This window comes from Sinohyriopsis cumingii, chromosome 15 (assembly GCF_028554795.1).
Source record: "Sinohyriopsis cumingii isolate HCF-2022 chromosome 15, ASM2855479v2, whole genome shotgun sequence".
NCBI lineage: Eukaryota > Metazoa > Mollusca > Bivalvia > Unionida > Unionidae > Sinohyriopsis > Sinohyriopsis cumingii.
In genome coordinates this window covers 12,532,090-12,558,054 of record NC_142975.1, presented here as the reverse complement: position 1 = coordinate 12,558,054, position 25,965 = coordinate 12,532,090, and the positions used below count along the sequence as shown (strand labels likewise).

At 35.6% G+C, this 25,965-nt stretch overlaps 1 protein-coding gene across 1 annotated transcript in view; it reads left to right on the top strand.

The window, feature by feature from the left end:
• The first annotated feature begins 2,718 nt into the window (after positions 1 to 2,718).
• The window catches only part of LOC149781274 (uncharacterized), a 46,795-nt gene continuing 23,548 nt past the window's right edge, over positions 2,719 to 25,965 (top strand). The window contains exon 1 of the mRNA XM_089935361.1: positions 2,719 to 3,051. Coding sequence (XP_089791487.1) covers positions 2,896 to 3,051 — 156 coding nt within the window. The 5' untranslated portion in view covers positions 2,719 to 2,895. The remainder of the gene's footprint in view (positions 3,052 to 25,965) is intronic.

The window sequence follows — 25,965 nt, the reverse complement described above, 5'->3', positions numbered from 1 at the left end:
TCTTCAGAGTTTCGATGTGAATTCGATCTAGAACAGCTGATTGGTTAGTACCTATTTTATTGATAATATGAATAGTGTCTATTATTGCAATTTGGGGATATTGAAACTAATATAATCAGGTACCTTTTATTTCCAGAAGGCAGTAAGTTTGTCTACATTAAGCTCTGTAAAATTAGACTTGTCAAGTTTTTGGGAAATATTAATGAAAATGAGGTTTAGTTAGTTTGCATTATCGTGCTCAACCGTACAACTAGAGCCATTAACAATAATTTTGCATGGAGTCAGAAGTACTGGTTTCGTAGAAGTTAGTTCTCGAAAGTCATACCAGATGGATATATTAGTAGCGTTAGAGGCGATGTAATGTTTGAAAGAGGAGCACGTGCGTTTTACAACAAGAGTGACAGACTGATATGATTAAAGTTTCGTTTACGTCGAGCCTCGGAGATTGCATTAATGTACCTTTCTGGTTGCTATGATCGTTTAACTCTTTTGATATTTAATGTGAGCGTGTTTAATTAGTACAGCAAGAAAGCAGTGTTTCCAGACAGTTAAGCCGTAATCTTTGACTGAATCTGTGTTAGAGAAAGTAAATGAGTCGATATTTTGAGATCAATTTCAACAAAATTTTTGAAGGCATCGGTATTGCATATAGATATGTTAATTATTTTTTTCTTTGCCTTCTGCTGCTTACGAGTTACACATATGAAATAGTGATCACTTATTGAGAAACAGGTTACGTTTATTTCGTAGATGTTGTCAGGGTGGGTAGTGGAAATGTGGTCGATCGGTGTAGAAGTACCTGCTGTTTACTCTCGACGTAGCATTAATTACCCGTGTTAGATTGTCTATTTGTATACTCAGTTTCCGTGCATGTGTTCAGTAGATTACTCTGTTTCAAGATTTCGATTCGTCTCAAATTCATAATTAAGCGGATTTACTTTTTTCAAGATATTACTGTATATACATGTGTGCGTGTGTGCGTGCGTGCGTGTGTGCACGTTACATGCACATCTCAGATACACAGTAATTTAAGTTTAGAACAGATGCTGACATGTGCTTAAATTAACTAGATTTTCGATGTAACGTTTCTTTGTAGGCGCTCGGCATTAAGAGGTTAGTGTTAGGACTGGTCAGCCTAGTGTCAGGATAAAGCGAATCGGTGGGACATGATGCTACATACCTGCGGCATGATGTCACAGTACAAGACATCACTATAAAGTGCCACACTGCAGACATCGTAGTGAAATGACTGAAAAATTGTTAAAGCTACGTTACAAATCCGAATCACCCACCCACACTCACCCACGCACACACACAAGCAAGCACGCACGCACGCACGCACACACACACACACACACACACACACACACAAGCAATACACCTTTTTCACGCTATAAGTCTTTGTATGCTATACGTCTTTGTACGCTATACATCAACGACCTTCCACCTTACCCCGCAAAGAACATTATTCATCATTAGCGCATCCACACCCACCCCTCGGTAATCCCACCGCCCACTTGGGGAACCACTATTATACATCATTTCACGTTATAGATCATAGAATGCCATATCGTTATAGATCATAGAATGCCATATCGTTATAGATCATAGAATGCCATATCGTTAAAATCAAAGTTTATGATACCATTATTGCCACATTCAATATCATCTACACGATAGTCTGGTCCGATTTTAAAAGGTAACATAAATTCTTCTTTCATTGCTACAAAATCGATACAATCTATTTGAAAATTGGTAACTAGTTTTCATCCAAAATGCAAGTACATGTGCAACTAACTGATCCCTTGATAATCGCTCTCGTTAATCTACGCTAAATATTAAGAGATTAGTACTAAATTTGCTTGCCTACTGTTAGTTATTTGTTTGTCTTCTTACTTAACATTTTCCATTATTGATGAAGACATTTCATCACCGTTATCAATATCCATTAAATATGGTTCCTTATATAATGGAATATACACAAGGTATGTTAATATGCTGCGCAATATGTTAAAAAATAGTTTTTATTTTAGAGAAGGAAATATAGGTTTCATTTTCGCTTCTGACCCAAAAGCCATCAGAAAACTCCGAATGTACGTCTTTAGCTGAATATATCAAATACATTATCAGTCTGGTACTGGGAACCCGTCGAATGCTTTCTCCGCAATGCAATCAAAGAATTAAAACCATGCTTAGACATGAGACATTTAACACCATGATAACCATGCTTAGACATGAGACATTTAACACCATGCTTAGACATGAGACATTTAACACCATGATACACCATGCTTAGACATGAGACATTTAACACCATGCTTAGACATGAGACATTTAACACCATGCTTAGACATGAGACATGCGATCAGCGAGATGAACAAAAGACATTAGTTCAAAAAAGCCAAGCTGTTCAAATGCCCACGCGCTTGAAATAAAAATGTATAACGATTTCGTCCTGTAATGGAATTGATCCAATTACATTTTTCTTTTGAATGTATGAAGGACTGCGACCATTTGCACATTTTATACTATATTCTGTATTATGGCACATTAAATCACTATCTTCATTTGTATTGGCCGGACCCATAAAAGGCAAAGCCCACCACTGATCAATAGACAAGTCAAAAGTGACTATGTGGCATCAGAATTAGTGCAACTAATCCCTCCTACATCCAACTTCCTATAAATATATACTTACGTGATTTGCCGACACCTGCATACAAGAGTTCATCATCGGAAATCGCTGAAGTCATAGCGTTGTTGGGAATGCATTTCAAGTGACGTTGACAGCTTTTCTTGAAATTTTAGAAACAAGTTTGAAGAAAGTTCAGGTCAAAATTGTTAAGGAATTTTTTAAACCAGCCTGACCATTTATACGTATTGTCTTTGTAAAGAATGGAAACAGTTTTGCTACAGTCTAAACAATTTTTACTGATAATTTGTTTTGCTACGATAATGACGTTATCCACTGCCACTGCAGAAGGCGTTGACCACCTCGACATTGACGCACTTAGCGTTCCTATAGGCAAAGATGATTTTCCAGCATCTGACGTAAGTACAATTTATTTTTATTTAGGGTAATGAGCAGTTTTTCAATTTCATCTTAGCATTGCAAACCGGATGTAAATAGGAAAAGACATTATATTTACCAAGTAAAAACAAGATCTTGTCACATGCGACCTAATTTTTACCCTACCCCAATCAGGATTTATTTCTCTACACATTATGCATACATAAACACACACATGTATATTGTGATTACCTCGTACCCCAGTTCCCAAAATTTTGAAATGATCATTCAGAAATATTGGCATCAGATTGAATCTCCAGAACGTTTGCATGTTTCAAGAAGTTCCTATGCTAGCGTACCGTAAATCTAGAATTCTCATTGACCATATGCTAAGTGCCAAGGTAACTTCAAATAAAACAATAGATTCGGGCACATATTGCAGCAAAGAGAAGTGCTGCCAAATATGTGACAGGTGCCTTATCGTTCAAAAGCTGATCGACAGATGCTCATTTATTCTATTAATCAGCAGTAAGGATACTTGCAACAAAAATCTTAATTTCTCCCTCGACACGTAAGATCTGTCAATCAGTGTGTTGGACAGATATACAGACAGACAGGCAGGCACACACACACACACACACACACACACACACACACACACACACAAACGAGGGCGCGTTATCAAGATCGCAAGTATTTTATTCCTAAAATTAAGAATGAAAAGACTTTATCTTAATTCTTACCCATTAAGTTAAATACCTAGAAGAGCTATTTTGTAAAAGTTTAGTCAATTAGCTCTTGTTTCATCCTTTTGAAATCACCAAAGAAACTTATTAATATATAATCTGCGGTTTATCTTGGAGATTTGCTGAACAATGGCGAATGTTACTTGCAGTCAGTAGAAGGTAGTATTAAATCCTTCAAAAACGCTTTTTTATCGAGGTCGTTTTTTTTAAGGTGACAAAGCAAGCATGTGTTAAGAAAAGTGCACAAAGTATTACCCTAACACCATTCAGATGAAATTGTTTGCTTTGTCATTCAAAAGCAATCGCATGCATTGCCATTAAAATGTAACTGCAAGCATTGCCATTTAATGCAAAGGTACGTATTATCATTCATATGGGACTCTATGTATCTCCAGAAAATGTAGCTGCATGTATTTGTCTTTCAAATCTAACTGAATGCATTGCCTTTTCAATGTAATTTTATGTATTTCATTTTAACTGTAACTGCATGCATTGCCTTTTCAGTGTAATTGTATGTATTTCATTTTAACTGTAACTGCATGCATTACCAGTTAATGTATCTGAACTGTATGCATCGTCTTTCAAATGTGACTATGTATTGCCATAACATGTAACTGAATGTTTTGCCATATAATGTAACTGCATGGATTGTCACTCAGATGTAGCTGCATGTATTGTCACTCAAATGTAACTGCATGTATTGTCACTCAAGTATAACTACATGCATTGTAATTCAGATGTAACTGCATGTGTTGTCATTCCATTTTAACTGCACGCATTACATGTACTTTAAAAATGTATTTGTATGCATTGCCTTCTAAATGTAGCTGCATATATTGCCATTCGAATGCATAGTCAAAATGTAGCTTAATCTATGCTGAATTTTTAACATTATTGTGTCCACGTTAATGCACAATGCAGCTACACTAGTTTTGGTACATCTAAGATTATTTACAATTAGTGCAGAGAATTCATAAATGTTTAGACAACGTGCGGAAAATATATCAATAATGCAGTCAATACTAATGTCTCCTAAAGTAAACGAGTCAGTGATTGTATTATCATCAAACATGTTAATGAAAACTTAGATCAAAAAGCAAGTACTAAAAGGTTGACAGTGTATCAGATGATATATGTAATACATTCCAGTAACAGACAATACGTGTAGCACATTCCAGTATGAGATAATACATATAAAACATGCCAATGTCAGGCTTTATGTGTATAGTACATTACAGGAACAGACAATACGTATAGTACACTCCAATATCAGACAACATGTGTAGCACATTCCAGCATCAGACAGTACGTGTAGCACATTTCAGTATCTGGATATACATGTAGCACATTTCAGTATCAAACAGCATGTGTAACACATATCAGTATCAAACTATACGTGTAGCACATTTCAGTATCAAACAGCATGTGTAACACATTTCAGTATCAAAAAGCATGTGTAATACATTTCAGTATCAAACAGCATGTGTAGCACATATCAGTATCAGACTATACGTGTAGCACATTTCAGAATAGGACAACACGTGCAGCACATTCCAGCAACAAACAATACACGTAGCACATGTCACTGTTATGCAATAAGTGTAGCACATGTAAATATAAAACAATTCGTGTAGCACATGTAAATATAATACAATATTTGTTGATGATGTATATATCAGACAGTACGTGTAGCACATGCCAGTATCAGAAATTACATGTAAATAGGACACTTTGTATGGACATGCAATGCAAATATAAAGAAATGAAAATTTCGGGACAAATTAATCTTTTTTCTTGGAATTTTCTAGTGTACATAAAGTTTTTCATTGACGGGAATAATGTAATCTTTGAATTTGCAAATTTGTTTCTGGTCTATATAGATGAGATGGAAATAAAAATTGAACGTCTGATATCTCTGAAAGTGATGTCACGTGCATTTGACCTTGTTTACTGGGATTCCACATTTAATCATTTCATTAAAATGTCAAAAACAAGTAGTCGGGATATAAATTTTTTTGAACATACACACACATACACAGATATATATATATATATATATATATATATATATATATATATATATATATATATATATATATATATATATATATATATATATATATATATATATATATATATAATGATTCCTTTTAGAGATCATCGAATTCGGAGACCCTGATGGAGATTAACCTTATGAATATTTTTAAGACCAATAACGTTGAAAAAGGCATCAGGCTGCAGCTGTTCGTAATGCATCACCCTGATCCCTTTTACAGTAAGCGTTATGTCTTTTCAGTTGATATACCTCTTATGGCAGAATAAAACTCACATACCTTGTGTTAAATATTTCACGACAGGGATATGGAACTTATGAACTTATAACACAATATTAAATTACCCTTTGTTTGCATGGAATAATGTGTACATTGCTTAAAAACAAGATGTAAGTGTAGCAAATTCAATCGTTTAGGGATTCTCCGAAAAATGACAGTATTATTGACACGATTTACGATTTATGCAGTGTAGTGTCAGATTTATGAACCATTTTAACTAATGCCACCACGGTACATAATGGCTTGTATTAAGATGGAAATAAAGCAGCATTTGTGTCGATGATAGTAATACGTCAGCGTTTAACTAGATGGCATGAGTATAGTGATTTCTCGACTGGTTTTCTGTTTAGCAACGCTTTGCTCATGAACAAACCTTTTCAAGCAGGATATATATATATATATATATATATATATATATATATATATATATATATATATATATATATATATATATATATATATTCTTCTGGAAAGTGCTTAATTCAAGTTCTTTAATAATAATATACATCCAAAGACTAATACATAATTCATTTTTTCTTCACACAACCATTTATCGAGAAAATCCGTGGGTCAGTCGCCTAGATCTTACTAAAAGAGAAGAGAAGTCTTTTAGTGTTCAGTCTAAATCTTGCTGTCATCGAGGAAAACTACTCCGTATCGAGATCTGATTGGCTGGCTCATGACTGAGAGGCGTAACCTGTCACCTGATGCATCACAAATTAGTGTCAATCACTTTTAGAAAGGTTACTTTCTTTACGAATCGGAGCACCGCAAGTTCGACCAAAAACTTAGATTTCGCAAACTTCTTATATTACAGGTAGATATCTTCGAATTTCATGCAAAGGACGCAGCTACGGTGCAGCATAACTAACCGCGCTGGCTCGACCGGTTTAGAAACTATACATTCAAACATTTTGTTTCACCGGATTTGTTTTAACAAAAAATGGTTTGAGAGAATTTTATGTCACGTAACCATTAGCTTGCATTTAGTGCTAAGAGATATAGGCTACTGTAGCTTGGACCCCATCCCCCCCACTTTCTTACAAAAATATTTCTTCCATGCTGCCAAACAAAAAAAATCTGTCAGGCACAATTTATAACCTGTAGTACAAAGTTTGCGTGCGTGCGTGTATGTTTGTTTTTGTGTGTGTGATTTGGATTTTTAATGTAGCTTTAAATAAAATTCAGTCAAATCGCTACGATGCCTGCTTTGTGGCAGTTTATAGTGATGTCTAGGATTTGGGCATCATGCCGCAGACATGTAGCATCATGTCTCACCCAGCCACATTATTTTGACACCAGGCCGACCAGTTTTAACACTAACCTCTTAATGCCGAGCACATTGCAAGGCAGTTGTTAGTATCATTTTTATATGCTTTTATTATGACTCGGCCGGAGTTCGCATCCAAGGCGAACGCTCTAACCACTAGGCGTCTGGAGCGGTCACCGAGTTTGCAATCAGGCTGTAGAAATGAAATGAAAAATAGTCCCTCAGCAAATTCAGTATTCTCCATGGATATTAACTGAGTCTATGGCAACGCTTTTGCCGCTCGATGTCATTTATGTAGACCAATTTATTATTACTTTAGATGGACATTTGGGTTTGTCTTTCGCGTTTTTAATGCCTTTGAGTGACTATTTATCTGATAAGAAAATTGGTAAACACTTTCTTAAAGACCGTTATAAAATGCATTTTGTTATGTGTTTAGATGGAGTGGGTTGGGTGAACTTAATACTTAAGGCAGTGGGTTCCAACCTTAGGTAGCTAGGATAGTTCTGGAGGGTGGCGGATGGTTGCCAGTATCGGGTTCATTTTTGAGGGTGGCAAAACTTATCAAACTGTGGAAACGGGTTCGTGAGGCAAAGAGCGAAGACCTTACGCACGAAATGTGAACAAAATTTTGTTTACCGTAATTCGATGAGATCGTCAGATTTTTTCATAAAAATTCTGATAACATATTTCAAATATGTTGACTACTTTTTAAATAAATTCGTTAAACATCTGGCTGAATGTGATGTATTGTACAACATGGCAATGATCATTTGAATGTGGAAAGAAAAAAAGATAAATATCTAAGAAACAAATATGTAGTTTAATTTATACTGCCACAACATTCATAAATGATGTCAACGACATTAATCAACAGTGGAAAATGAGAAGATATGAAAAATTCCCCAAAAGACAGGTTTTATTACTATTGTGAAGTATACATGATACAAAACGCAAGTATGGTTCTTTACAATTAAACAGAATTCACTAGGTGTCACTGACTCCGGCTGGATTAGTTCATTGACACAGGTTATACTATCTCTGTTGTCAGAGACATATTTGTTTAGTATATCTCGAGACTAACACTATTTCGATATCACGTAACACAGGAATTAATCGAAAATATAAACGACCTATAATCCTACAACATAAGGCGTGTCACATGATATTTTTGTCTTGGTGGTTAAGGCATGAAGCGTGTTCCGATGTTGACTGACATCGGAACAAAAAAAAAACAACAAAATTTTCAAGAATATCTCACACATTTGGCAAACTAAAGTCATGTTACTTTAGGCGAACTTTTACTTACCTTGATATCTGTTCTCGAATAAATTCCAATTTACACACATTGGACGAATTTTCAAGTTCTGTTGACATATCATTTGGTTTGAGTGCGATGGAAGCCGAGAATGCCGAATTTTCTTAAAAGGATGACAAATATCGTGAACGAAACGAAGCTATAGTTTCCGTGTTTATTTAATTTTGTTATCTCTAAAAAAATTTAAATTATTTTATCTTTAATACATTTTTTCAAATGCAGTTATGGTAGAACGCTTGAACTTTCTAAATTTATGGTTTATAACACGTACATATTGGAATCTTCTTATTTAAAAACAAAGTGTTTGGAAAATAATCAAACCTTTAGAAAATTGTCAATTCACCGTCAAATGTAAAATGTATCATTTTCCAGGAAATAACAAGCAATAATTATTTTAAGTAACGGCTTTTGCTTTATCCCTTGATGCCTGCCGAATGTTAAGTGAAACATTCAAAGTTTCAAATCAAGCAATTTCAAATATTTTACTATCTCAATATTAAGAAGGAAATTTAAGACATGCATTGAAGTTGTGGCCTGTGATACAAAAATGTAATAAAAAGTTAGGTTAAGATCTTGAAGGAACGCTGCACAATTAAATACCAGCGATCAGTAACTGTATTCATATATTTGACCGAGAGCAAAGTTTTTGTTTCATTAGATGGGACGAAATATTTCTTGATTATAGACCGTTACAATAACATATTTCTTACTCACTGATTCAGCAACCATGCGCTCTCTCTAAAGAGGGAGTTAAAATATTTTTCATCACTCGCGCTGTTTGATACTAAGGAAATTGCGGTGTATCGGTAGTTAGTGTGCAGAACTCGTGACCGAATGAGTGCGGGTTCCAAGTCTTACCATCCGATCAACCCGAGCTGGCTACCGTGGCGTGCACCTTCATAAGACACTCTCTCAAACTGCACCCGCACTAAAGGATCATCTTGTGCCGTAGAAAACTAAAATCAAAACAAATTGTTTTATATTGGTTTTCGACTCTTAAATGTTAAGAAACGGCTATTAATATCCTGATAGCAAATTAAAGGCTAGCTACAGTATATAACAGACGCAAGAAGATGTCCTTTCAAATAACATACAAGTGACAAGTCATATACTGTCTTCTTTAGCTGGTGATAAGAATGGCAAAAAAATATACTTACAGTTTTTATGCTCATTTTGCCCCTTAACGTTACATTGTCAGAATCGTTCAATATTACCCGATACTGAACTCGTGCGCCAGTACACATATAGCATTCACGTGCATAAAGGAACTACGTTATATTGTAAACAAACAATGGACGCAGACGCCAGCACTTTTGATTTGAAAACAAATCATGTACACAAGCGTAAGAGGCGCTTTACGTTGTGGTTGTTTAAATTTGTTTCTGAATGAACTAACACAGACGTTTCGTGGACTGCCACATATCAGCTGATTTGGCACATTCCGCATTGATACAATGTTTCGGATTTAGGCTAGCTACAGTATATAACAGACGTGTGTATTTAGTTTGGAATACGGCATACAATCATTTACGTTGTTTCTTGTAGTGTATTTTGTTTATATAATTAAGCCTGAGGTAGAATAAAAAAAATGAGCATATAATAAAAAGATTACTACATTTGTATGGGAAAATATGAACTCGTTTTGAAAACAAAGTCATATGGACAGCGTTCTTTTGCATACCAGGGCCCAGCAACGTGGAATGAATTGCCCACTGAACTTAGACACAAATACACAGTGATCACATTCAAGAGGGCTCTCAAAACTTACTTATTTCGACTGCAATAACAAACTTAAAGACCTAATTATGTTTCCTACATTAAATATTCTCAGCATGTTTTTTTTTTTTTTTTAATGTTTTCTAATTTCATGGTGTTTGTTTTTGTAATCATATCATTATATGTTTTTTTATCTTATATGTGTTGTCTAATGTTGTAAAGCGCTTAGAGCTTCTAAAGATTAGGCGCTATACAAAGTCCTCATTAATATTATTATTATTATTGTCATTATTATTTTGTCCGATGGATATACAACACTCCCAAAGTCGTGCAATATTCCATGAAAAAAACTCGTCATATTTTCCCTTACAGATGCAGTAATCAATAATTATACGATGATATGTTTCTTACTGTTGTTGCACAAAAAACGAACAATACCTACTTACAGGTTTGTGTGTGTGTATGTGTGTGTGTGTGGTGTGTGTGTGTGTGTGTGTGTGTGTGTGTGTGTGTGTGTGTGTGTGTGTGTGTGTGTGCGCGTGCGCGAAGCAAGAGAAAACGCACATATGAAATTACATTCTCTCGAATGTTCGGTTCTTATGTTCATTACAGGGAAAAAACTATCTGTCGCACTAGCAAAAATATTTAGAGCCACCGCGCCGTTGGTTATCCTCAGAGCCCACTACCTTACCATATAAAAAGCATTATTCAGCATTAGCCCCACTTTTGGGAGCCACTGTACTAGTGTGTTGAACAGCCCTATTGATAACGAATATCGTCTGAAGGTACTTGGGAATAAGAGGGGAAAAAACCCAAGCAAACTTAGGCAGTGTCTTTGGTGTATTTCCTCGCTCGGAAATAAGGGGAAAGAAAGCCAAGCAAACTTAGGCAGTGTCTTTGGTGTATTTCTTCGCTCGGAAATAAGGGGGAAAAAACCCCAAGCAAACTTAGGTGCTGTCTTTGGTGTATTTCTTCGCTCGGAAATAAGGGGGTAAAAACCCCAAGCAAACTTAGGCAGTGTCTTTGGTGTATTTCCTCGCTCGGTCTTCATGTGATCTTAAGCCTGTGTCGTTATTTTTAAGGTGCGTGTCCTTTTAGTTAACGACAGAGGACCTAACAAGCTAGTCCATTGTATGGTATCGACGAGAAACATTTAAATAATTACTTGTGTTTCCAGATAAATTATGTGCGTGTGTGGGTGTGTAGGTGCGTGCGTGCGTGCGTGCGTGCGTGTGTGTGTGTGTGTGTGTGTGTGGTCCAGACATCCAAGATCTTCAAGGTTATATTTGGACATAAATATTTGAACATTGTCACATCTATTAAGACTAAGATGAGTGGAAGGACTGAACAGTTGATTTCGCCTCGCGATTAGACAAGATCTGAATTTTAGCCCATTGTCGTTATTTTCATGATTGGAGAGAAATTAGAACATGAACGAAAAACCGAACTAAGCCAACATTCTCATCATTTGAATTAAACACTTGTTCTATATTTAATTAGTTAGGACTTTACCATAATCACCCATAAACACAGCAAAGCTGTCCTTTCCTTCGTGTATATGTTGGGGTGGGGAATCAGTAGATATACTGATAGACGATAAGCATGTTTTTCAAAGGAATTTAATATCAATAGACCTGGTAAAGTAAGGAATTAAAATACTAACTTTGTGCATGGAACCGGTGTTTAAAAAATAATGCATGTCATGCAGTCTTAGAATGTACAGTATTGCAATTTCATCTCTGTCTGTCTGTCTGTCTCTCTCTCTCTGACACACACACACGCGCGTTTGCGGCTATATATACAAAATACATATTTCCAAAGATGTTATCGATCAAAAATACATACATCTACATCACAATTGGGGATTTGTAGATTATATTTGTTCATGGCAAGAACATTATAAAAACCCTACTGTTGTGATTTTATTCCAAGATTCTTCATTGATACTAAACACATTTAGCCGTTCCGCCCCTTCCCTTTCGCCCCTCCCTTAAAGGAGATTTGCTACCAGCTGTATGAACCTGAATGAATTTATTTTGAGTGCTTTGATCACCTTGTGTATTAACAAGCCGCATAAACAATGGCGATTTTCCATTTCTCTGTCTCTGTTTTTCTCCGTGAAAAAGGTTAACATGTTAAATAGAACACATTTTCATTTTCAGCAAATGATAGATACTAGAAGTATTTAAACAAATCGAAATTAATATTGCAATATAGTCATGCGTATTTCTCCACCATGGATTTCCATTTGGGTACCCGGACTACACAGTTCAGTGGAGGTTAATCATATAATGATATAATGACCAGACTGGCAAAATGCAAATTTTGGATACTGGTTGCTTTTTTCATGCACGGTTAGACAAAGTTGGAATGGTCCATGTATTACAACTTTTTAAAGAATTGTAATTATTTTGTCTTTATTAGAAGTAATGTTTAAATATAATGACTGACTAATTTATGTATTTGTTTCTATTCACTGAAGTAATAGCCGATTTAAAAAATGTTGGCACAGCTTTTTATGGGTTCATTCTTCATGCAATTCATGCAGTTCAATGATCTCAACGACCAATTTCTAAACATCCGCGCCATCTCGAGTTCCGCATTTAAGGCCTGATGTGAAAAGAAAACATAGTCAGGTTAAAATAACGTAACTGTAACGATTTATCTAATTATTTTCGTTCCACCTCATATTTTTTTGTCATGGCCTAATGTTTTACAAAATTAAGATCGTAAACTTGGTGTAAAGCCAAATGTGGGTCCATCGACGCATGCGATACCATTAACGATTTCGTTTTAGGCATCATATGTGTTTACTCCAATGTATCAGTTTTGATAAATTTCCGTTCATTTCATTCTACCAGAATTGTAACGACTGTGTGCATTACATTACTCGTAATTACCTTCTCAAAAGGCCTATTTACCGCTACAACACATTATACTCTACGAATTAATCACGATTTACTAATCTGTTATGACATGCATTACTATATAAAATGCATTGATATTATATCGTCATTGATCTCTTAAACGTCTGGTCCAACTAATATAATATAGATTCCAAACAAATTGCATATACACAGATCTGCCAGCGCATTATGCGACAGCTGATCTGGATCTATGAAGGTTACACACGGTCGCGACTTAAAACGAGTAAACGAGGTGTAACATTGTTCAGCAACAATTTTCATTACAAACACGCGAATAAATGCGGTATAAGAGTTTCATCATGTACAATAATGCACAGCGGTCTTTTCATCCCCAAGACAGACCTGACTATCAAATTTGAGATATAATTGTGATATATGCATTTTTTAAATTACTTGTTTCATGGTGTTCTTCAAATGTTATCACTTCTTATCTCTTTACTTGTGACCATTCGGATCTTTCTTATCACTATTATGTCAGTCCGATATATCTTTCTTATCACTATTATGTCGGTCCGATATATCTTTCTTATCACTATTATATCTGTTCGATATGTCTTTCTTATCACTATTATATCTGTTCGATATGTCTTGCTGATATATATCATCTCTAATTGTTCGATATGGCTTACACGAAACAACCTAATATTTGTTCATTGATGTCATACAGAGAATTGTCTGAAAATCAATGCTATTCAACGCATAAGTTTAGCGGAGGAAAATATTTTTTACTGGACGATGGGAGAGAAATTTCAGCATATTTTGTACTGGAGAATGGGAGAAAAACTTCAACAGTACTCGAGTATGGGAGAGAACTCTAAAAGTCTACCACTATTTGTACAATAGTTTACAACCTATTATAAAAAGTGTCGAATTTTTCAATGTCGAACTTGTTGACCTTTGCCATCTAATTATCAGTCAAAAGACCAGTTATCACACTATGAATCTATCCGAATTACTGATTTATATCAATACTACTATAACACAATATTATAGTAATTTTATTACCGAGCGCCCAGTGCTGTACGAATTACATAATGAGATTCACACCATTTCTTCTTTTGTGTTTTGAATTCCAGGAGCATAACGAATGCCTCATGATGGAATTTTAAGACTGTTGTTTAAAAGTATCTGTATATTAAACAAATAAGGTGGAGGGTAGTAAAGATTCTGAAAGTTCTTTTTTTTCGGTTGAACGTAATTTCTCAACGCAAGATAGACTGGTGGATGATGAATTTTGAAAGTTGTTGAAATGTGACAAAATTATACATAGTAACTTCGTTAGATATTTATAACTATTTATAGACCTATATAACTATTTATGTTTCCGGTCAAAGTAACAGAATGTCATTTTGTTTTCCTGTTCCATATTCTGTTCTTCCCCCTCACACTGTCCATCTTTGTAGGTAAGTGGTTTGCACGAAGATGGGCAATCGCTACAACACTATAATTCTCAATAACAAGCGCCATTCTCTACTCATGGAGATGTAATTTGCATATCTCATACGAAACGCACTTTTTATATATATAAAACAAAAACAAAAACAAAACAAAACAAACTCAAATCGTATGTTGTTAACGCTTGTTAGAACACCAGTAATTGTCCACAGATGAACTTGATCATACAATAAAATTGCTTGTTCAATGGAGTCTGAGCTCAACCATCATTAAAAACATAAATTCAACATATAATGTATTTTTTTCAAGAATACAAACTAGACATTTAAAATGAAACTACGTATTGTGAACTAAATCCCAAATAGTCCGAAAAGTTATATCATAAGTCCAAAGGTATAGAGTATTCTGGAGGATTTCAGTGGTGTTCCGAATGAATTACAATCTTGAATGTGCTGATGTCACAATATTCTTGAATATTGTTGATATGCTAGCAGTCTTTTTGTATCACAATGATATAATCCAAAATGTCTTTAAGTAAATTCACAATAATCCCAAAATAGTAATTTAGTCCTAAAGTATTAATGAGTACTTTGTTATTCCAATGAATAATTTATATAAATGAATCTTCTCAAATTGAAATTGAACACAAATACAAGACTGATTCCACTTCAGATGTTTAAATAGGAATTAATATTTATGTGGTAACTTTAATGTTACGACTTAAGACTCAGTATCAGGACAAAGATGAGGGACAAAGACTCATTTCCAGAACATTCTAAGTTGTAAACTAATATCCTAAACTCAGATCCAAGTGAACATGTTTCTTACAAGTAATAATTATCTTAAAACTTAATCATAGAAAAAAATACCCACAGAATATGTTCTTTACCAAATGACCCAAACAATCTGTAATAATAGATAAAGTCCAAAATTAAAAATGGATATTGTAATGTCTGACGGGCACAAATTGTGTTAAAGCGAAGGCAATTATTGTAGAAATGATATTTCAAACATATTTTGGACTGACGGATAGAGGGAGACGAGAGCGGCGGTGTGACGTGGGAATAAAATATCATTGAAATCATATCTGTGCAGTTATTATTGCGACAAAGAGGATGACAGTTTACGGCATGTCGTTCTGAAGAATAGAGACTTTATATTTTGATATGGTTTATCTTTCAGCTGCACAGACATCTGATTTTTCAAAATGCCAAGCCAGGCATTGTTTAAATATTGCCAAACTCTTGCAACAAATAGGTGCTTAAACTGTTCTGCACTGGTAAATCAGGCAATAATTAGTAATGGGGTGAAATAAAAGTACTGGCGAAGAAGATAATCTTTTTCTTCCGACTCAAAGCATTTTTGGACGACTAAACCTAATATCGTTTTGACGGGGCGTCTTAAAGTGGAATGTGTTTTATACTTGATTAAAACTCGCTCAAGTGGAATTTAACCCGAAGGTGTACTATCAACTTCCTTTAAGCCATTTGAGACAATGATCAAGGCTGGTGTATCTTCGTTGAACGCCGATGGGTGTATCAATTGACTGAGAGGTGTCCATTCTACATGGATGTCTGCATTTGACGTGAATTAAGACAATCAATATATATCTATGTTTAATCAGAATGATTGAAGTATTAGAGTATCGTAATTTATTACAACTAGAAAATTGCTCTTTTGGAACTCAAATTATTTTCCATGATACTAAATTATATTTTGTCATACGTTGAACATATTTGCCAAACAACTTGACAGATATATAATGAAACCACATTGACAGATATAAATGAAAATACCTTGGCAGATATCATATGAAAGCACTTTGACAGATATCAAATAAAGGCACCTTGACGTATATCAAATGAAAGAACATTGACGGTGGTCAAATGAAAGCCCCATGTCAGATATCAAATGAAACCGTGACAGATAATAAATAAAAACACACTTTGTGATATTTAATCGCACATGATATGCAGGGTCTATCGACTCGATAATTTCTAAAATTCCATGAGAGGCACCATTGAAAGCATCGACTAGTAGTTAATATTTTCCATATCACTTCTAAAAGTAATACGTGTAGGCATGGAAAAAATGTCATGATGGTAAAATAATTTATTTTGATTTTTGTAGTGTCCACATTTGAATTACACAAGCATCTAAAAATGTAAATTACCAGGACTGGTGCGGTGTTGCCATTTTCCTTCTACATGTAATATGAATAATCGCTTTCTGCAATATTACGTCAAAAACATTTAACATTAACGCCATAAATTGGAGATATAATTGTTGGAGTATGTGAATTTGAGGAAGACAATGACATTAGTTATGTTTTCTCATCACAATTTTAGGAGAATAGCAAAACTACATTAATGTTTTGGGATTGCGTATTAGCGCCGCTGTGGGGACTGTTAAAACTGCAGACTCCGTTATACGATCTGGTACAAAAATTATAAAGCTGCATTCCACACCGAAACCCACTTTAAAGCTGATATAAAGAATGTGTTCCTAATTATTTACAATATCGGTCTTACCGCCCAAACCGCCCATAGCTTCATGTTCGATATTTTTTTTTTATTCCCAGTGTAACATGACCCCTATTTGAAACGAGAACTGCTTGTGGTATATGTGAGATTCAAAACGTGCACTACTTTCATCTAACGTTTGTAGATTTTGGATTTGGTCAGTCATATAATTTTACGTAGAATAGGTTTGAGGTTTGATCTGCAAATATAAAAATGTCTAATTGTTAAAAGTCTAATAGTGAACCTCAGACATCGAGGTGCATGTACTCCAGGACTCACGGTACTAATTCAGTTCCTACAGTATACCTATGCAAACACCATGATATTAAAAAATCAATGACTTAAAATTTCTGAGTGCTCATGATCAAACCTATATTCATCAGTATAGATGAAACCAGGATGCCAAATTCTGTTTAGATGAAAGGATATGAGCCGAGGCATTTTCTAGACCAGCATGAAACACGTGCTTTCTATTCCTCACCAAAGAGTCAGGTGCTAATTTTATTAATGAGTGTTCCGAACTAAAAACTGTTAAATGACTGAAATTCCATCAGTAAAAGAATGTCTCTATTTTTTTCCACTTATAACTAGGATAAGCTCTCAAAAGATTCGTTTTCCTAAAACATAACGAACATTATTAACCAATCCTAGTCAGCCTAACCCATATATACTCTATTTTATGTTCATCCATTTCCAGGCTGGTTCCCATTTTTCCACATATTTAGTACCGCGTGTCCCCCACAACCTTAGCTTTGCCGAACTTCCGGTTAATCAAGGAAGGACCGTATAAACTATTCCTGTAAACTGCTTACTATTTTGTCAGTTCGTTTACTTCGTGACTCACGCATGTTTGACTAACGTAGCCAACACCTTTTAATGCCTAATAGCCAATATTTTCATTCGCAAAATTATGTAACAATTAAATAATAAGAAACACAACAAACGTTGTAGTATGTAACAGGAGGACACACACACACACACACACAAGCACGGGCACGCACGCAGACACGCACGTGTACAAAAAGGCACAATAATGAATAGCATTTTACGATATTTCAGATACTAGGATGAAAAACAAGGTATTGGAAATCAATTACTTTCTTGTCGCAGATATTTATTTGTTCTAAAATGTATCCGTTTTTTCGTCATTAGCAGAGGCAAACAAATGTTTAACACATTTACATTTATGTCGCTTGAAAACTACCTTTGTAGGAGTAGCTGATGGAGGTTTCATCCGCTTAAAAGCACCAACCGTATATACTCACATATATATCAGATAAAGCGGGAAACAGTGCAATGTGCCGGTAGTTCTCTGTCTATACAGATTGTTAGGAATAATCGGTTGAACCAAGATGAACACACACACACACACACACACACACACACACAAACACACACACACGGTTTTTCAGACTGTCACGTTTGCTCAGCTCTGGTTAGCAAGTCGTGTATAAACAAAGGTATTAATACAAGCCATGGTTTGATGTGTGAACTTTGTCGCAGGCTAGAGTTAATATCTTACGCAAGATCTTATAAGATCCGGCAGGCGTTAGATCGAGCGACTTCCCACCTATGTGTTAAAGCTTTGTCCTAAGATCAGAGGAACCGCGAGGGGGATACGGGGCGTGTTCTAAATCCGTCCCCACGTTTACAGACAGCGTGAAGAACATTGTCCGCTAAGTTTGATTGGATCGGGTCAAAGCGACATCCCATCGGAATTGTCATAACAATTCGACCCGAATTATAACTTTTAGTTAGCAAATGAAAATTTAGTCTTGCCTAGGAAGATTGTTGAGCAAAATAGGGTTACTGCGAGGGGGCCACTCGTAATTTGGCAGTAAAACGTAGAGAGGAGATTCCAAGGAAAGACAACGCTTCATAAAGAACAGAAAGTTATTTGCTCGATGCTTGCAGAATATTACGGCATTGTAATTGTAATTATGTGTAGTATGTATACTTAATTACTAGGACCGTTCAGTACGTAGAATTACCTTTGTAGTGTTAAATTTACATGCGTATTTGAGAAAAGATTTTGAATCTTATGTAGAGAATTATGAAGATTTTTAGCTTGTGGTCAGAATTAATTTTCTTATTCGCTAATAGGCTGTTACTTCGTAGTAAACTAGTGCATTTATTAATGTGATATGTTAGAATTTACACATGCCTCAATTGTGAATTTGGAAAATGGTTGAAGTGTGTAAAAATAGTTACTATGGATGTATGGATATATCAGAGCATATATATTTGAATATTTGTGTACTTTGTTTGAATTGTAATGCAAAGAAATGCGACTGATTTTTGTGATATTGTTTAGTATTTATAGGTTACTGCATTTGTATGGGAAAATATGAACGAATTTTTGGATGGAATACTGCACGACCTTGGGAGTGAAGTATATCCTTCCGACAAAACGAGTTCATATTTTCCCATACAAATGCACTTACCTTTATATTATATGCTCATTTTCTATTCAACCTAAGGCTTAATTAGATAAACAAAATACACTACAAGAAACAACGTAAATGAATGTATGCCGCATGACAAACTAAATACACAAGCGCATATTCATCATTACACAAATCAACATTATTACTGCGCACTTAACTACGCCCAGATAAATTTGAACTTAGTCGCGCGCTTGACATAACTTTCGAAAGAAAATGTCGTGTCTAATTAAAATTACAGTACAATTTCGAAATGTGTAATCCAGATCGAGAACCTATGACATGGCTCATGTAATTCGGTTTTGCAGAATTAAGAAAATATATTTCGAGGAAATTCGGGATGTAAAACTGTAAGTATATTTTATTTTGCCATTCTTATCACCAGCTAAAGAAGAGAGTATATGACTTGTCACTTGTATGCTATTTGTAAGGACCTTATCTTGCGTCTGTTACATATTGAAGCTAGCCTAAATCCTGAACATTGTATCAACGCGGAATGTGCCAAACAGCTGGTATGTGGCAGTCCACGAAACATCGGCTTTTGTTCATTCAGAAACAAATTTAAACAACCACAGCGTAAAGAGCATCTTACGCGAGGGTGCATGATTTGTATACAAATCAAAAGTGTTGGCGTCTGCGTCCATTGTTTGTTTACAATAGAAAGTAGTTCCTTTATGCACGTGAATGCTATATGTGCATTGTCGCGCGGTTTCAGTATCAGCTAAAGTTAACGGGGGAAAAATGAGCATATAATAAAATGGGATTAGGAATATATACTGATGTTACTCGATTTATTGATGTATGTATGTATGAGAAGTAGTTGATAATGTGCTTTTATTACGACGTTGTTTTACAATACAAGTACGTATGCGTATTTCTTGGTGGATGAATGCGTTACCAAAGAAATTTAATAGCCGTTATCTGATGATAGGCTGGGTGTAGTGTGGGATGAGAGAGCTAAGGAAAATATTGTACCGTCCTTGTGTTTTTACAAGAAGCTTTTTGGGGGACAGAACTTCCGGTTCAGTTAATTCCCGAGTCTATGAGAGGGGAGACGGAAGTAAGACTAGCAGAGCAGTCTGAGTCGACAATTCTAGTCGGTGGAGAGAGCCCAGGAAGAGTAAGTGGAGAAGGAGGAGGAGCATAGAGAAGCCGAGGAGGGGAAGGAATTTGGAGAAAGTCGGGAGGAAGAGGGGAAGGAATTTGAGGAATAGGATATAAGAATACACAGATGAGTAGAATACAAGGATAGGTGGAAAGCAATCTCACACTATTAATCAAATGATGCAATCGGCTATCACTGGGTCGAGCGGAAGTAGAGTACTTGAGAAATTTGAAGCACATGACTATTGAATTACTATTAAATTGTTAGTCATTGAATTTCACTTTTTTGCATATTCAATCATTTAACCGTCGGCATTCCTCACTGGGGGCTCTGAGCCTTACATATATCTTTCACTAATTTAACTTCCAACCAAAATGGAGCCTGGGTGGGACTTATGTAATAATTTAAATAGAATATTGGGATCACCCCACTCCAACCAAAACAGACATACCGCAGTGGCGGCATAATAACCCGTCACGTCACACAGACACTGGCCCATGGTTGGTGACTTAAAGAAAGTAACAAGCCCGGACTCAAACCCCACAAGCTCGGACAATAATTTCCATGTGCCCAAAATTTGCCTTTTTTTCAGTGTTGCTTTTCATACATTGTTGCAATGGCTACACTTCAAGTATGACCAAACAAACTATAAAAAAATAATAAAAATATTAAAAATAAAAAAATAAAATAACAAACAACCAAAGGTCACCCCTTCAGATCATTTTAAATTGTTTATTTGAATCTCGACGAAGTTCATGCAAGCAATACTTTACTCCAGGTACTGAGGTCAGTCATTGTTTAATTGCTCTAACGATGTCTTTCGTATTCAGTGGATCAACCGTGTTTATGTCCATTAGCATTGGAAATTTGTCTTCATTTATATACAGTTTATGTTTACACAGTTGATGTCGTTCATAGATGCCACTTAATTTAGTATCCAGTATCCAGTGTTTGATTACGTTAGTGTAGCTTGAGCATCCGACCGCACAATTATTTTTCATTAATCTTTAACTTGAAAAATATCGACCAACGCAATAGCAATTAAACAAGTCTATAAAAAAAATCAGAATGCTTACACAAATGTTTTTGTTGAAATCATTTTTATTCGGTCTTTTCCTTTTATTTTCTCAACTTCGCCGAACGTTTGCCGATTTTTATGATCGAAGATTCAAAAGCCAACACGGCCGCATTTGATCACTATATAATACTGCTCCCCACAACCCATCCTGCATTTGGCCCAAACTCTCGATATTACAAGGATAACGTATTCAATCAACGGCTTGTCATGTATTCACGTTAGCCTTAATGGCATGATGCGTACCGGTTCCACCAATCGCTGAAACAGTTCCTGCCCCCGCTAGACTGGTTCTGGCTAGTTTCTGGCACATAAATATCCAAAAATTGTATATTAGAGTCGCATGTATTGTGAAAGCCACGTGAGCACTAATTGTAGTAACACGGGAAATCTGTTACCCTTTCATAGATGATATGCTTCCCGTTGTACTTAAAGTGTACAGCTTTCGATGAAAGTATGATCAATATAGATCTTCATAAGGGTGAGGGGTATACATGGGGATACATATTAGTAATTTACTAGTTTTCCAACATCTTGTAAATAAATGTGTGCATTACATCAGCGCGATCGATGTTTTCTCTGGCAAATCGGATTCTTTTAAGACCTGACCGACAGGAACCTCACGTAGAATACAGGAGGGGCACGATCTGAAACGATAGGGGTCCAATGCGTCGTGCTATCGGGTTTTCTTTATACGGTACAAATTTAGTCCTATGTACCCCAAAAATGCTGATTAGTATTAAAATGAGAAAATGCTTTCATTTTTAATCACATATTTTCCGCTCCATTTATAACATTATATTTACTTCAATTGAAGTTAATGTAATTCTAAATATTTTGGTCGCTTAGTACGTTTTCCGTATTGTTTAAGTATATAAAAAAAGTATCCGTGAAGAAAAACACAGCTCCTTGTTCTGTTTGTCTATTGGTCATTTATTGACTTTATAATACCTTACGTTCACAAATTCCTCGTCCCTTTTATGAGATCATATTTTATCATTGGTTCGTATAATTCACCCTCCCCCCCCCCCCAAATAATATTACATTAATTAATATATTGGTAAGGTTCTTTATCTATTTGCAGTGATTTCAAATTTAGCTTGTTCATTCGACAATTTTCAGTCAAATATCGGAAATATGGGCGTAATGAAGGTAGGTCATCTAATAAAATGCGGGATTTAATCTGTAAATATGTCTGACGAATTTACGAAACTAAGGCTGCAGATAGTCAGTATGTTATTCTAAATCGTTTGTTTGCTTGACAATAAATCTTGATAATCGTTTCAGTTGGCTTTCTGCCTTTTAAAAGAAGTTACCACTCCAACTAGAATGCAACAAATAACCAAAGCTAAACAAACAGACAAAAAAAAAAAAACCAAAAAAAAAAAACCAAAAGACAACACAAAACAAAACACCAAACAGACCCGTAGTTCATAAAAAACGAAATCATCTAAAAGTCTTTTAATTTAATTGACTACTAGTGTCCATTTCCAAAAACAGAAGCATGATTAAAATATACAATTTACCGTCGATTTAGGATTTTTGGATGAGAGATTTACCTACCTTTTTGATGGCATGCGTTTGCAAAGGTTTACATACGTTTAGTATGTATCCGCACAGAACATAGACGAAACAGGCTCAATGAAAACAATCGGTTCTAGAAGTGGCATACATAGAATGACCGACATGATGTAAGTTGCCAAGTGTTGACTAAGGATTCGGTATTAAACGACATGTGGAAGATTTGCGAATATATGAAACCGCAGATGACGGTTTGGGATGCTGACTAAAAAAAAGGCCATCTGGCAAAAGATTAATACTGGCTTCAACAGATATCTCTCTAAAAGTGAAAACGGATAATCAGGCAGCCTCTATTTTTTTTTTAAAATTTTGCTTCATAAATATAAGCAAGCCCTAGAAAAGTCTACCTTGCCATAGACAATAAGCAAAAGCAAAAATAGAAATGAAAACTCTCCCTTGTTATAGAAAGCAACCCCCCCCCCAAAAAAAAGAACCAATGAAAAACTCGGGCAAAATTCATTCTTCTCACATAATTTATGTGTATCGTTCTTTTCTTGGAAACGGACAATACTTGAAAAATAATTGAATGATATAATGTGTCCTATCTAAATTTTGTGCTGTCCTACTGGAATTATGTTTATGTCCTCTAACTTTCTTTTTTATAATTATTTTTATGCAAACTTGCTTTTAGTTTCTTATTTTATAAAATGTATAAAGCACGTATGTCTAAAAAATGCAATTAAACTAATGTTACCCATATTGTTTCCTTCTGGCTGGTGAGTGCATTATTTGTCATTAAATACTGTAGGTATATTTTTGATTCAACCGGGGCACAGTGGAGATGCTTAACAAAATTAAAAAAAGCATGTTTTATATAACACTTTTCTGGCTGTTACTAAGTTTTCCGTAGTTGTTAAGAGAGTTGGGAGGCTACGAAGTGTATAGGTATATAGTCTATATGCATGGATCAGTGTTTTCTGTCATAGTTCAATTCACACAACGTTGAGAATTTTATACTATCCGTAGAACAGTCATTTTCAGGTCAGCTTCATTAAATGTAGCTAACAGTAAATAATTTGTTTCACACAAGGTATTTCAAACTAGTCAGGTAGCATTAGCTACATTTAATGACGCTGACCTGAAAATGTACTGAGCTAGGCCTGCAGATAGCATACAATTGACCATATGATGTGTGTGATGTGAGTTGGATTTTTAACGTAGCTTTAACAATTTTTCTGTCATGTCGCTACGATGTCTGCAATACGTCAGTTTATAGTGATGTCTAGCACAAGGGCATCATGCCGCAGACATGTAGAATGATGTCCCACCCAGTCACATTATCCTGACACCAGGCCGACCAGTCATTACACAACACCAATGATACAAATTAAATATAGCCTGGGGAGACGAACAGGCCGAACGGTATATTCCTTCGATACACATATTGTAATATATATTTTTTGCACACAGTGTTTACAGTTATTTTTTCTTGTACGTCGAAACTCGTTTTCTCTTAATCTGATTGGATCAAATAAGCCCACGAGATCCTTGCGCAGTATTCTCATCAACGACGAGCTGCCACCTTGGGAACTTTCATAGCCTCGACAATTGGAACTGCTCTTTTGTGTGCAATTATTTACTTTCACACAATGGACACTGCACATCTAATAGGTGAGCGAGTGGACATAACGCAATACAAACGCAATATTCATGAAAACACACGGTAGAGTGAATTTGATTTTCTCCTAGCAAAGAAGCTATGGTTCTTGCAAACTTGAGTCGCATAATGGTTCATATAACCTCATCTAAGGCTTTGCTGAGACATCAGATGCAAATAAATCGCCAGCCTAGTACCTGATTTAGGCCTGTCGATTATCCTGACATAGTTGTTGTTGTAGGGTTTAACGCCATTTTTCAGGACAAGATAGGCTATACATGGCGGCCAGTGTAAATGGTGGAGAAAGAACCTGGGAAAACCCCGGAAAGAACCACCGACCCACGAGAAGCTACTGGCAAGCTTTCTCACATACCCACATTGGCCGAACACGAGACTCGAACCCACGCAGACAGAAGTGAGGTGGTAGTGATTCGTAACGGTGAGCGCTTTATACCACTTGGCCACTCGGGGCCCCATCCTGACATAGATGATATTATTGCCAAGCAGTTTTACAAGAATGATTTAGTAAAACATCGAATGATCTAAACCTGCAGAAGGCCTTCGTCAAATAACCAGGGAAAAATGAAAACGGAGAGATCTTATGTGCAAGTGCTTTATTATTGCCCAACAAAATCAGATTGACGAGTTAAACTTTGATCCGAATTCAGTCGGGGTTTCTTGTCAGGTTTTGAAAGACTACTTCGCAAATGTGATTACCCCACCAATGTTGCATTCTGGGTCTGAATTTGAGTCAGATTGTCAAAAGCAGACAGATGGAAGTAAAGTGCGAAAGGAAGGCATGGTTTAAATTTCATCCATTAGCAATAAAGTCACCTCTCTTATGAAGTAAATGACAACGAATGCTGGTCTCCAGCTGACAAGAAATTGTCCAACCGCATCGCCCGAAAACAAATAATCCAGAAATT